This window comes from Rana temporaria, chromosome 7 (assembly GCF_905171775.1).
Source record: "Rana temporaria chromosome 7, aRanTem1.1, whole genome shotgun sequence".
In the NCBI taxonomy this organism is placed as follows: Eukaryota; Metazoa; Chordata; class Amphibia; order Anura; family Ranidae; genus Rana; species Rana temporaria.
The window spans coordinates 12109546-12122263 of NC_053495.1; the positions used below are offsets into that span (position 1 = coordinate 12109546).

Sequence of the window (12718 nt, forward strand, 5' to 3'; positions counted from 1 at the left end):
AAATGTCACCTAATTCTCTTCTAATTTGATTTATTTTTATTTATTTTTGGTAATATAAACGCAATGGTTCCTATTAAAGAAATAAAACCATTAACTAGAATAAAATGGGATCTGTATGTTGGTTTTACCCATCTGGTTGGTGTAAGCACAGACATGTGTTGCTTGCTTCAGCCAAGGATGCAATAATGGTGGCCCTTGATTCAACCGGGAGTAAAAAACAAACAAATATATTAATAATATTATTATTATTATTATTATTAATAATAATAATAATAATAATAATAATAATAATAATAATAATAATAATAAATAAACACCAAAACCTGAACAAAAAATAAATAAATTACTATTAATAATTATAATAATAATAATAATAATAATAATAATAATAATAATAATAATAATAATAATATTATTAATATATTTGTTTGTTTTTTACTCCCGGTTAATAATAATAATAATAATAAAATAATTTATTTATTTTGTGTTAGGGTGATTTGTTATATATTATTATTACTTTGGGCCAGATTCACAGCGGAGAATCGACGGCGTATCTGCTGATACGCCGTTGTATCCCTGTTTCTATCTATGCGACTGATTCATAGAATCAGTTACGCATAGATAGCCAGAAGATCCGACAGGTGTAATTGTTTTACACTGTCGGATCTTAGGATGCAATACCGCGGCCGCCGCTGGGGGGAGTTTGCGTCGTAAACCGACAAGTATATTGCTGTCTAAAGTATGGCCGCCGTTCCCGCGTCGAAATTTAAAAATCAACGTCGTTTGCGTAAGCCGTCCGGGAATACCTAATTACGCTACGCGCGTCGCCGTTCGAAAAAATGACGTCACGGCGCGCAATGCACGACGGGAGTTCGGAAACAGAGCATGCGCGGTAGGTCCGGCGCGGGAGCGCGCCTAATTTAAATGGCACAAGCCCATTTAAATTGGCCCGCCTTGATTTTCAGGGCAAAAAAGTGCGCGGTATACGCCGATAAATACGGTAGTTGTTTGCCTGGAATTCATCATTCTTAGAATATAAATGATTTGTCTGCACAGGTGTTCCCTGGAGGACGGTCAGTGTGAATGTCGATCGAACATCATAGGGCGTGAGTGCGGGGAGGCGCAGCCTGGATACTTCTGCATGCCGCTGGATTACTACACATATGAAGCAGAGAACGCCAAGGGGCTCTCCCCAACTGACCCCCAAACTCCGGTAATGTCATTTAATCTCTGAGGAGAAGAATTATTCACTTTACCTGCTTTCCTTTACACATACACAAATTATTGATAGCTTTTGAAATCTAATGCCAATTTTTTTCCCTAAATATACTACATGCTTTAAAGTGGTTGTAAGCCCTTCCATATACCCAGTGAAGTGACTGGCCTCAGGTGATACACAAAGATTAAATAAATCTCCCTACATAAGTTGTACCTGTTTATCTGCAGTCTTCTCTTCTCTACATCAATTCAACATCAAGGATTTATAAGGCTTGTCTGAGCTGTCAGAAAACAGAGGGAGGGGAGTTAAAGTTACACACTGCAGAGCTCAGTGAAGAGAGATCTGAGAGTTGATTGGAGGGAAGGGACACCCCCCACTCCCCCTTTCACACAGCACACAGGAACAAACCTGAGGCTGTCATTCACAGGCTGTGTGCTGAAGATTCCTCCTCATTACCTTTTAGTCTCTTGGTGACTCATGCTGATAGCAGAGGAAGGGCAGGGAGATGATCCTTTGTATTTTATCGCTGTGACACCATAGGAAGAGAAGAGAGGGACAGGGGTCACCAGGACAGGAAGAAGATCCTGACAGTGCTTTGAGTCCTTTATGTGATCCCTATAGAAAGCAACACGTTTTGGGTGGAATTTGGCTTTAAGCATTTTTTTATCGCCACAAAAACATAAAGTATGTCCCGTATATCTATTTGTTTGCAGGCATGAAATCTTTTTCATACTTGTTAGTGAATGTTCACCTATCATTGATCATAGATTTTCATCTAATAATTGGCACCATTCAATAAACTTTTATCAGCAATCGTCTCACTCCCCATCTCAGACATTTTTTCAGGACACATTTGCAGGTACGCCATTATCAGGATGGAGAAATTCCACCGGCGCTGAGTCCTAAAAAGAGCCATTGTTATAGAAATTATACGTGACCAAAGCGGTGGAGTTCTGCCAATATCATTCCTTGACTGAGCCCTCTCCTTCCTCTCCTCTCCTTCTTTTCCTCTCCTTCCTCTCCTCTCCTTCTTTTCCTCTCCTTCCTCTCCTCTCCTTCCTTTCTTCTCCTTCCTCTCCTCTCCTTCTTTTCCTCTCCTTCCTCTCCTCTCCTTCCTCTCCTCTCCTTCTTTTCCTCTCTTTCCTCTCCTCTTCTTCCTCTCCTCTCCTTGATTTCCTCTCCTTCCTCTCTTCTCCTCTCCTCTCTTCTCCTCTCCTCTCCTCTCCCTCCTCTCATTTCCTCTCCTCTCCCCTTCTTCCTCTCCTCTCCTTCCTTTACCTCCTCTCCTCTCCCCCCTCTCCTCTCATTTCCCTCATTTCCTCTCATCTCCCCTCCTTCCTCTCCTCTCCTCCCTTTCTTCTCCTTCCTCTCCTCCCTTTCTTCTCCTTCCTCTCCTCTCCTTGCTTTCCTCTCCTTCCTTCCTCTCTTCTCCTCTCCTCTCCTCTCTTCTCCTCTCCTCTCTTCTCCTCTCCTCTCCTCTCCTCTCCCTCCTCTCATTTCCTCTCCTCTCCCCTTCTTCCTCTCCTCTCCTTCCTTTACCTCCTCTCCTCTCCTTCCTCTCCTCTCCTTCCTCTCCTTCCTCTCCTCTCCCCCCTCTCCTCTCATTTCCCTCATTTCCTCTCCTCTCCTTCTTTTCCTCTCTTTCCTCTCCTCTTCTTCCTCTCCTCTCCTTGCTTTCCTCTCCTTCCTCTCTTCTCCTCTCCTCTCTTCTCCTCTCCTCTCTTCTCCTCTCCTCTCCTCTCCCTCCTCTCATTTCCTCTCCTCTCCCCTTCTTCCTCTCCTCTCCTTCCTTTACCTCCTCTCCTCTCCCCCCTCTCCTCTCATTTCCCTCATTTCCTCTCATCTCCCCTCCTTCCTCTCCTCTCCTCCCTTTCTTCTCCTTCCTCTCCTCCCTTTCTTCTCCTTCCTCTCCTCTCCTTGCTTTCCTCTCCTTCCTTCCTCTCTTCTCCTCTCCTCTCCTCTCCTCTCTTCTCCTCTCCTCTCCTCTCTTCTCCTCTCCTCTCCTCTCCCTCCTCTCATTTCCTCTCCTCTCCCCTTCTTCCTCTCCTCTCCTTCCTTTACCTCCTCTCCTCTCCTTCCTCTCCTCTCCTTCCTCTCCTCTCCCCCCTCTCCTCTCATTTCCCTCATTTCCTCTCCTCTCCTCTCCCCTCCTTCCTCTCCTCTTCTTCCTTTCCTTCCTCTCCTCTCTACTTCCTCTCCTCTCCTTCCTTTTCTTCCATTCCTCCTCTCCTTCCTCTCCTCTCATTCCTCTCCTCTCCTTCCTTTCCTCTCCTCTCCTTCCTCTCCTCTCCTTCCTCTCCTCACCTTCCTCTCCTTCCTTCCTCTCCTTCCTTTCCTTCCTTCCTTTCCTCTCCTTCCTCTCCTCTCCTCTCCCTCCTCTCCTCTCCTTCCTCTCATTTCCTCTCCTCTCCTCTCCCCTTCTTCCTCTCCTCTCCTTCCTTTCTCTCATCTCCTTCCTCTCCTTTCCTTCCTCTCCTCTCCTTCCTCCCCTTTCCCTCCTCTCCTCGCCTCTCCTTCCTCTCTTTTCCTTCCTCTCCTCTCCTTCCTCCCCTCTCCCTCCTCTCCTTCCTCTAATTTCCTTTCCTCTCCTCTCCCCTTCTTCCCCTCCTCTCCTTCCTTTCCTTCCTCTTCTCTCCGTCCTCTCCTCTCCTTCCTCTCCTCTACTTCCTCTCCTCTTATTCCTTTTCTTCCATTCCTCCTCTCCTTCCTCTCCTTCCTCTCCTCTTATTCCTCTCCTTCCTTTCCTCTCCTCTCCTTCCTCTCATCTCCTTCCTTTCCTCTCCTTCCTCTCCTTCCTTTCCTCTCCTCTCCTTCCTCTCATCTCCTTCCTTTCCTCTCCTTCCTCTCCTTCCTTTCCTCTCCTTCCTCTCCTCTCCTTCCTCTCCTCTCCTATCCTTCCTTTCCTCTCCTTCCTCTCATCTCCTTCCTTTCCTCTCCTTCCTCTCCTTCCTTTCCTCTCCTTCCTCTCCTCTCCTTCCTCTCCTTCCTCTCCTTCCTTTCCTCTCCTTCCTCTCCTCTCCTTCCTCTCCTCTCCTTCCTCTCCTCTCCTTCCTCTCCTCTCCTTCCTCTCATCTCCTTTCTTTCCTCTCCTTCCTCTCCTCTCCTTCCTTTCCTCTCCTTCCTCTCCTCTCCTTCCTCTCCTCTCATCTCCTTCCTCTCCTCTCCTCTCCTCTCCTTCCTTTCCTTCCTCTCCTCTCCTTCCTTTCCTTCCTCTCCTCTCCTTCCTCTCCTTCCTTTCCTTCCTCTCCTTGCTCTCCTTCCTCTCCTCTCCTTCCTATCACAATTCCTTATCTCCTGAAAGTTGGAATCTGTAAATGACTTGTTTGTATCATTTATTACTGGAGTCACTGTCTCCAAATGTTTCAGTACAAGGACCGCATTGTATATTTTACATATTTTTTGGGGACTGAAAAAAAAAAAGACATCAGGGTCCCAATTGAAGTTCCCCTTGTTAATTGGGGACCCCATCATAGTCCCCTCTTACATATGAGAGTCCTCCTTACATCTGAGTCCCTATCAGAGTCCAGGTTACATTAGACCACAGGAATCACAGCACACCCCTGGGCGGCGGGTGCGCGCTCTACCCAAAATAACTGTTCACACCCCCAAAAAAGGCCTTACTTGTACTTGTCCTGGCCGGCCCGAGATCTGTTTTACCTTGTTCCTATGACTAGACACAAGAGGCAGGATGTATGATTTCTCCAATCACAAGCAGGGGGCGGGGATTGTGCCTCTTTGGACATTCCCAGCCCGGACAAGTACTGTCAGTGAGTAAAGCGGCGATGTAGCGGCCTTTTTTGGGGGCAGCAGATTGGCACAGAGGGGGGGTGTCATTTTTATTCCGGGACACTGTATTGTCCTGGTATGAAGGAACCTGGGATCTGGGACAGACCTTCAAAATGCGGGACTGTCCCGGGCAATCCGCGACATGTGGTCACCCTACTTGTACTTAGGCCATTTTTGTTTAGACCGGAGTTCAGCTTTAAAGTGGAGTTCCACCCATAAATATAACATTACATCAGTAGTTTTAAAAAAATGTCATTAGTCCTTTAAGAAATTTTTTTTTTTTTTTAGATGCCTTCAAAGTGTTGTTGCTAGGCAGAATAGTTAATCTTCCCTCTTCCTGCACCTAGGTGCTTAAGCTTCCTAACCTACACCGCACAGACTCCTGGGAATGTAGTGGGTGTAACTTTCCAGGAGTCTGTGCACTCCCCAGTTTCGAAGAATCATGTGACTTGGACAGTACAGGTGCTGAAACCTGATCTGAAACCTATTACACTGCTTGTGCAGCACTGAGCATGTGCGAGATCTGCAAGGCTGAAATCCAGGAAGTCATACAGTCTGGCTTCATGTTGCCCACACTTAAGATGGCCCCAGTCAATTTCTATTTTATAAAGTGTCTAAATGCTGTAACAACCTAACAAAACGGACCTTAGTTTACAGACTAACTTTACTAGAATACATTAAGCTTGTGTATTACAGGGGTATTTATATTTAAAAAGTGAAATTGTGGCCGGAACTCCGCTTTAAGTCTGGAAGGTGAAGCCCTCAGTTCCAGTTCAGGAAGGCAGCAGTAAAGGGCAGTGATAATTATTGTACATGTTAAACAGGGTAACCCCAAACCAGAGTCTCAGACGGACTGTGTGGAGTACTACAACGCCATTCAGAATGGAAAGAAAGTGAGGCTACGCCGACACCGAAGAACCATCCGCGTCCTGCAACAGAAGGCGGCCAAGCGAAGAGCGCGCCAACTGCAGCAAAGGGTGAGCCCAATGTTCCCATATGTTAGGATCTGCTACTGTTATATTATTTGACAATCTATGCTTCCAACACAATACATCCCCAGCTGAGAATATTTGGGAACACCTTCATTTGAAGTTATTTCCTTATTTCGTAAAGTTGGCCACATATGGAATGATTTTAATTAGTTGGTTTTGCCAGTTTTTACCAGGCCACTGCTCACTAACCCTAACTCAAGGGCAGGCATTGGATGGAGCTCACAGTTCCAACAGCGTGTAGAGAGCAGGGTGCAGTGGAATTGACAGTGCCTGTAGAGAGGTCGACGAATGCGGGCTGGCCGTCTTGTGCCCAAGCAGGCAGCTTTCCAGAGAAGTTGCGAGCCCTACGCTTTACCTTCTTGTCAGGAACCTTTCCCTACCACTAGTTCTGTCCCTACCAGGTAGGGTACCTGTCCCTAGTCTACCAACTCACAAATGCATGCCCAACCTGGGAGCCAGGGCCTCAAAAAGGCTCTGCCTGACCCAAGATGGCCACCAGAGTCACATGGGGCGATGGCATCCAATGGGATAGCTTCCCCAGTGACCAACTAAACCATAGAGGAACACTGTCCCTCCTGACTTCCTCTCTAACTGCAGTGCCACTGTGGAAGAGCACCACCTACAGTGGAGATAGTAGACTGCACCTAACTAAGCTTAAAGCTGCTCCCATCCCCATTCTAAGACCTATACTAACTACCCTCCGCCATCAGGGGGGTACAGGCATATGTTATGATCTGCTACTGTTATATTATTTGACAATATATGCTTCCAACACAATACATCCCCAGCTGAGAATATTTGGGAACACCTTCATTTGAAGTTATTTCCATATTTCGTAAAGTTGGCCACATATGGAATGATTTTAATTAGTTGGTTTTGCCAGTTTTTACCAGGCCACTGCTCACTAACCCTAACTCAAGGGCAGGCATTGGATGGAGCTCACAGTTCCAACAGTGTGTAGAGAGCAGGGTGCAGTGGAATTGACAGTGCCTGTAGAGAGGGAGCCAGGGCCTCAAAAAGGCTCTGCGTGACCTAAGATGGCCACCAGGGGCCACGTGGGGCGATGGCATCCAATGGGATAGCTTCCCCAGTGACCAAGGAAACCATAGAGGAACACTGTCCCTCCTGACTTCCTCTCTAACTGCAGTGCCGCTGTGGAAGAGCACCACCTACAGTCGAGATAGTAGACTGCACCTAACTAAGCTTAAAGCTCCTCCTATCCCCATTCTAAGACCTATACTAACTACCCTCCGCCATCAGGGGGGTACAGGCATTACATCTGTAAGGGGGGGGGGGGGGCAGGCAAACAATTGTTCCTGAAAATCCTACCTGGCTGCCTGGCTTTTCCTTTGAATCTGGTTGGATTGGTTGAACATTACGTTATATCTCTCTGTACTTGTAGAGATTTGACAAGTCTTTGGCAGCCAGGTGTTCAGGACACACCCTATGGCATGTAATTGTCTGTAAATCCTGAGTCTTGTGTAAGAATAACATCAGGCATTTCTGAACATGTGTGTGGGGGGGGGGGGGGGGGGGGGGGGTGATGGCGTCACTTACGCTCTAATGGAAATCTCTCCCTTGTTACTGTCTCCCACAGGCAGACATTGAGATCATCCGCCGTGAACACTCTCCGGATCACATGATCACCTGGACCGGGCCTGGCTTCGCTCGAGTTAGAGATGGCGCTGGCCTCTTGTTTCACATCGACAACATCCCATACCCCATGGACTATGACATCATGATCCGATATGAGCCTGAGGTACCGACCCAAGCAATGTCTCAAATGATACCAGGGCCGTCTTTAATATGGTTTGGGCCCTGGGCAAACATTTTTTTTGGGCCCCCCTCCAGCTTATTTTGGGCCTGGCTGGTTCACATGTATGTTTTGGCGGCCCTCATTTGTGCAGGCACAGCAGCCCATTGATTTGAATGGGCTGCCATGCCTTTGTTTCCTGCAGAAAAAAGGTGCATGGAGCATTTGAAAAATACAGTTGCCTTGAAATCCATTCTGCTTTTGCGCCATGCTACTTACCTGCAGTTCTTGCACACACAAACGCACTGTGTTTTTAAAAGCGTGACCTAAACGTCTAAAAATGCAGCAAGTTTGACAGTGCGGGAACTGCAGATAAGTCACAGCAGACAGCAGAATGGACAGACAGTGCTGTATTTCAGTGCTTGATGGGCATAGACGTGCTGTGTGCGCAGCCTATTACATGAGGCATGTGCTTTTCTTTGCAGGAAACGCAGGCATGGCGGCCCATTCAAATGAATGGGCTGCTATGCCTGCGCAAATGTGGGCCGCCAAAACACATGCATGTGAAACAGCCAGGCCCAAAATAAGCCCATCAAGCAGTTAAATACAGACAGTAATGCCATGTGCTCTGAGGCCTTACTCAGCCTGGACTGCAGGTCTGGTCTGTGATTTAAAGAGTTCCTCTATTTTACACATGGCATGGCATGGGGTCCCATGGTGCTAAAGCAGAATGGACAGACGGTGCTGTGACCCCCATGCCATCAGGAATTATGGGGCCACTTACACAGCTTCAGGCATGGGCCCCCTGGAGCAGAGAACCGGGATGGGGGGGTGCTGCCGCCTGAAATTGAGAAGCAGGGGGGGGGGGGCTGCCACGAATTTAGAAGCGGGGGCCCTTTACAAAAAAAGAAAAAAGAAATAAACAAAAATATATATAAAAAAAGGGGTGTAGCCATCCTCTGGGCCCTTTAATAAAAATAAATAAAAAATATATATATATAAAAAAATATATTTTAAAAAGGGGGTTGCAATCTGGGGCCATGGGGACCTCTGGGCCCTTTAATATTTTTTTTTTTAATAAAAATAAATTACAAAAAAAAGGGGGTTGCCATCCGGGACCTCTGGGCCCTTTAATAAAAAATAATATATATATATATATATATATATATAAAAAGAAACGTTTATAAAAAAAAAAAAAAAAGGGGGGGAGGGTTGCCATCCAGGGCCCTGGGGACCTCTGGGCCCTTCAATAAAAAAAATATATAAACAAAAATAAAAAAATAAACATTTATAAAAAAAATAAAGGGTGTTTGCCACATGGGGACCTCTGAGCCCTTTAATAAAAAAAATATACATTAAAAAAAAATGTTTTATTTAAAAATAAATAAAAAAAGGGGCGTTGCCATCTGGGCCCCTGGGGGCCTCTGGGCCCCTGGGGACCCCTAAAAAATTGACCCCTAAAAAAAAAAAAATTTTTTTTTTTTTTTTTTTTTTTTTAAAGGGGGTTGCTTTGGGCCCCCAACAGTGACAGGGCCCAGGGCACCTGCCCCATTTGCCCTGCGATAAAGACGGCCCTGAATGATACATATCTATAGGATACAAATGTAACAATGTCATTACCATAACACCAGAGGGCAGTAATGTACAGTAACCTAATTGGTCAATCATATCCTCCTGACGTTTCAGCCTTTTTCAACCTTTGTATCTGAGAGGAAGACTTGAAATAATTTTTAAGGTCTCAGGGAACCTCGGGTAAAAAAAATTCACCAGAGGGGTCAATAGGAGGAATGTTCCTTACATTGGTGATCAGTGAGAAGAATGTTCCTTACATTGGTGATCAGTGGGAAGAATGTTCCTTACATTGGTGGTCAGTGATAAGAATGTTCCTTACATTGGTGATCAGTGGGAAGAATGTTCCTTACATTGGTGATCAGTGAGAAGAATGTTCCTTACATTGGTGATCAGTGAGAAGAATGTCCCTTACATTGGTGATCAGTGGGAAGAATGTTCCTTACATTGGTGATCAGTGGGAAGAATGTTCCTTACATTGGTGGTCAGTGAGAAGAATGTTCCTTACATTGGTGATCAGTGGGAAGAATGTTCCTTACATTGGTGATCAGTGAGAAGAATGTTCCTTACATTGGTGGTCAGTGAGAAGAATGTTCCTTACATTGGTGATCAGTGGGAAGAATGTTCCTTACATTGGTGATCAGTGAGAAGAATGTTCCTTACATTGGTGATCAGTGAGAAGAACGTTCCTTACATTGGTGATCAGTGAGAAGAATGTTCCTTACATTGGTGATCAGTGAGAAGAATGCTCCTTACATTGGTGGTCAGTGGGAAGAATGTTCCTTACATTGGTGATCAGTGAGAAGAATGCTCCTTACATTGGTGGTCAGTGGGAAGAATGTTCCTTACATTGGTGATCAGTGAGAAGAATGCTCCTTACATTGGTGGTCAGTGGGAAGAATGTTTCTTACATTGGTGATCAGTGGGAAGAATGTTCCTTACATTGGTGATCAGTGGGAAGAATGCTCCTTACATTGGTGATCAGTGGGAAGAATGCCCCTTACATTGGTGATCAGTGGGAAGAATGTTCCTTACATTGGTGATCAGTGGGAAGAATGTTCCTTACATTGGTGATCAGTGGGAAGAATGATCCTTACATTGGTGATCAGTGGGAAGAGCGTTCCTTACATTGGTGATCAGTGGGAAGAATGATCCTTACATTGGTGATCAGTGGGAAGAGCGTTCCTTACATTGGTGATCAGTGGGAAGAATGTCCCTTACATTGGTGGTCAGTGGGAAGAATGTTCCTTATATTGGTGGTCAGTAGAAAACGATGTCCCTCACAGTGGTGGTCACTCACAATGCCACCCTTACCGCAGCACAGAGTTCCACTAACTATTGTTCTCCATTGCTTTCCTCGTAGTCAGCAGAGGATTGGGAAGCCATCGTCAGCGTGACGTCTCAGATATTACCCATGAGCCCCCGCTGCGGCAATGTGCTGCCCTCTGAGCAAATGTATAGAGAAAAACTGCCACATTCAGAGAGGTAAGTTGTAACATTGTACAATCGTCCTCAGAATGTAAAAAAAAGTTATGAAAAAAGGTGTTTTTGGCCTTCATTTGTATATATCAATGGTGGTCATATTACTTAAATGTGGAACTTGACATCTGACTTTAGACATAATACAGGAGATTGCCAATGACTGTGGACTTACAGGAGATGGTTGGAGACTGTAGACATGTTACATGAGATGGTCAGAGACTGCAGACATGTTACAGGAGATGGTCAGAGACTGCAGGCATGTTACAGGAGATGGTCAGAGACTGTAGACATGTTACAAGAGATGGTCAGAGACCGCAGGCAGGTTACAGGAGATGGTCAGAGACTGCAGGCATGTTACAGGAGATGATCAGAGACTGCAGGCAGGTTACAGAAGATGGTCAGAGATTGCAGGCATGTTACAGAAGATGGTCAGAGACTGCAGGCATGTTACAGGAGATGGTTGGAGACTGTGGACGTGGTACAGGAGATGTGGGTTGTATGAAGGCAAGAGGGCGCTAAAACAAGGGATACACGCTATAGTTTAGGTAGCATAAACAATGACTGAACAAAGTGCTAATTGATTAAGAATCAACAATTATAAAGTGCATATAATACTCTAAAGTGAGAAAAACGTGCAATTGAGAACAACAATCTGGATAAAAGTCCATAAAGGGTGTAGGATGAATATCACACAATGAAAGTCCATAGAGGGTCTAGGATGGTTGAAAAACTTTAACCCGTCACCATGGGAACGATCTTGTGGAAACACACACCTGGTGGGTAAGATAGGTAGCCTACTTACCAACTGACCGTGACCCCTTTGCCTAAAAAGGCAGGTCAGATAAAGCTTGGCTGATTAAAGTGTTGGACGAATCAGTAGGTATGGCTGGGAGACACTCCACTGGAGGAATCAATGTACTCAGCTTGGGGGACACTCCGCCTCGTATTGGTCAGAGAAAGAAATAAAGAAGGCACAGCCATAGCATGATATCGTTTAATATAAAAATCAACTGGTTAAAAACAAAACATGCCAAATGGCCTCTTACTATGGATGGTGCCTTGCCTCGGCAATAAAGGAAAGCCGCATATAGTAGCCAGGGAGTTGTGGGAAAACAGCTGTTGCTCACGCTGTAGCGGCGTGTGTTCCACCGCCTGGATGCCAGAAATGGCCGAAGGATAACAAGTGACCAGGAACAAGCCTCGACGTACGTTTCGTCGTATGACGTCGTCAGGAAGCGTGGAAGATGGTTGTAGACTGTAGACATGTTACAGGAGATGGTCAGAAACTGTAGATATGTTACAGGAGATGGTCAGAGACTGCAGGCATGATACAGGAGATGGTCAGGGACTGTAAACATGGTACAAGAGACGGTCAGAAACTGCGGATATATTACAGGAGCTGGTCAAAAATGTAGACATGTTACAGGAGATGGTTGCAGACTGGAGACATGTTACAGGAGATGGTTGCAGACTGGAGACATGTTACAGGAGATGGTCAGAAACTGCAGACATGATACAGGTGATGATCTATAATTGTAAACAAGTTACAAGAGATAGTTGGAGATTGCAGATATGACGCAGGAGATGGTCAGAGACTGTAGGCATGTTACAAGAGATGCTCAGAGACTGCGGACATGATACAGGAGATGCTCAGAGACTGCGGACATGATACAGGAGATGCTCAGAGACTGCGGACATGATACAGGAGATGCTCAGAGACTGCGGACATGATACAGGAGATGCTCAGAGACTGCGGACATGATACAGGAGATGCTCAGAGACTGCAGACATGATACAGGAGATGTTCAGAGACTGCGGACATGATACAGGAGATGCTCAGAGACTGCGGACATGACACAGGAGATGTTCAGAGACTGCGGACATGATACAGGAGATGCTCAGAGACTGCGGACATGA

At 45.7% G+C, this 12718-nt stretch overlaps 1 protein-coding gene across 2 annotated transcripts in view; it reads left to right on the forward strand.

Moving 5' to 3' along the window:
• Positions 1 to 12718, forward strand: part of LOC120945056 (laminin subunit beta-4-like) — a 126378-nt gene that overhangs the window by 69211 nt on the left and 44449 nt on the right. For both annotated transcript variants that reach the window (XM_040358906.1, XM_040358907.1), the window contains exons 14-17: positions 1057 to 1213; positions 5830 to 5982; positions 7595 to 7756; positions 10683 to 10804. In XM_040358906.1, the coding sequence (XP_040214840.1) occupies positions 1057 to 1213; positions 5830 to 5982; positions 7595 to 7756; positions 10683 to 10804 (594 nt within the window). The remainder of the gene's footprint in view (positions 1 to 1056; positions 1214 to 5829; positions 5983 to 7594; positions 7757 to 10682; positions 10805 to 12718) is intronic.